General features: G+C 33.2%; 1 protein-coding gene across 1 annotated transcript in view; it reads right to left on the minus strand.

Annotated features, from left to right (window-relative positions):
• The window catches only part of LOC109580131 (dipeptidyl peptidase 3-like), a gene marked incomplete at its 5' end in the record, with an annotated part of 2,165 nt that extends 1,736 nt beyond the window's left edge, over positions 1-429 (minus strand). Inside the window, 2 exons of the mRNA XM_020002749.1 lie at positions 224-286; positions 337-429. Of these exons, the coding sequence (XP_019858308.1) occupies positions 224-286; positions 337-429 (156 nt within the window). The remainder of the gene's footprint in view (positions 1-223; positions 287-336) is intronic.
• Positions 430-1,295: the final 866 nt, after the last annotated feature.

Consider the following 1,295-nt stretch of genomic DNA (forward strand, 5'->3'; position numbering starts at 1 on the left):
AAAATTATAACAATGTTTTGCTCCATATAATGTTAGTGTAAACAATACAAATGATGTAACTACACTACTATGTAAGTAATAAATGTTATTGGTATGGTTTACGCTCTCATAAAATGTGATGCAGAATTATCAACTTAAAGTCAAATCACCCACGCAGATTATGCTTTTTACATGGACTATAAACCAGGCTTTATAGTATAATGTGTAAGACTGCGAGCCCAACCTTATCTCCAGTCAAAGGATTAATAACTTTATCTTGTTCAAAGTTAAAGACTCCATTCTTGTCCTATTATAGACTCATACCATCAACTATAACAATGAATTAATGAGACTTACCTTACTGAACAGTTTCCCTGATCCGTGTCCTAATAGTTCATGCAATCCAACCTGCACTTCAAATGCTTTGCCTCTCAAATCAGTAAAAACAACCTAACAAGAGAATATAATGTTATGCTCAAAATCTAACAGTTACAATATTTCCATCACAATAGGCTGCTCTCCAATTAACTCTTCATTGTACATGTAGGCCCGCAGTAAACTCATGCTGGATGGCTTAAATGATAGCATAAGTGTGTACTCACATTTTGTGTGTGTACATGTACTTACAAAAACAACAAATGATTAGGTATACATGTGGTTGTTGCTATATATACAAGTAATAGTCTGTAACTAATTGATTACATTCTTGTCTTCCTATTCCACCACCTCCCTCACATGCATACTATACACACTATAATAACCAAATTTGGTGGAGAACTAGAAAAATAACTGAATGTAGAACAAGTGGTGTACTTAAATAAGTGATTATCACATGATGATAAATGAAAGTCAAGTTACTACATGATAATACTACATGAGCAAAATGTGAAGTTACATACAGTTCATTAAGTTAACATGGTTTCACAACACTCTTAACAATATTTGTTGCTGTGTAATAATTAAAGGTGTGAATGTCAGTTAGAAGGAGTTTTTCATCAGTGCAATCTTCACCATTCAAAAGTACTTGTCACTAAATATAGTGAAGTAGTACTTAGTGTCATTGCTGTCAATTACAACAACATGAGCTGATTTACTCCTAATAATGTAATGCACACAGTGCAATTCACATTTGCAGTTACAAATATTCAATCACTGTGATTCACACTGTGATCATATTCATTAATTAACAATGAGTTTGTTTACATAGAGATTAATTGGAGGATGTAAATTCCTCCCTTTATGATTATGCCTTGCTGGTCCAAACACGGCTGCATAATAGGCTCATACTAAAGTTGCTCTGTAACACAACTCCAAAA

This window comes from Amphimedon queenslandica, unplaced genomic scaffold (genome assembly GCF_000090795.2).
Source record: "Amphimedon queenslandica unplaced genomic scaffold, v1.1 AMPQUscaffold_12844, whole genome shotgun sequence".
Taxonomy (NCBI): Eukaryota; Metazoa; Porifera; class Demospongiae; order Haplosclerida; family Niphatidae; genus Amphimedon; species Amphimedon queenslandica.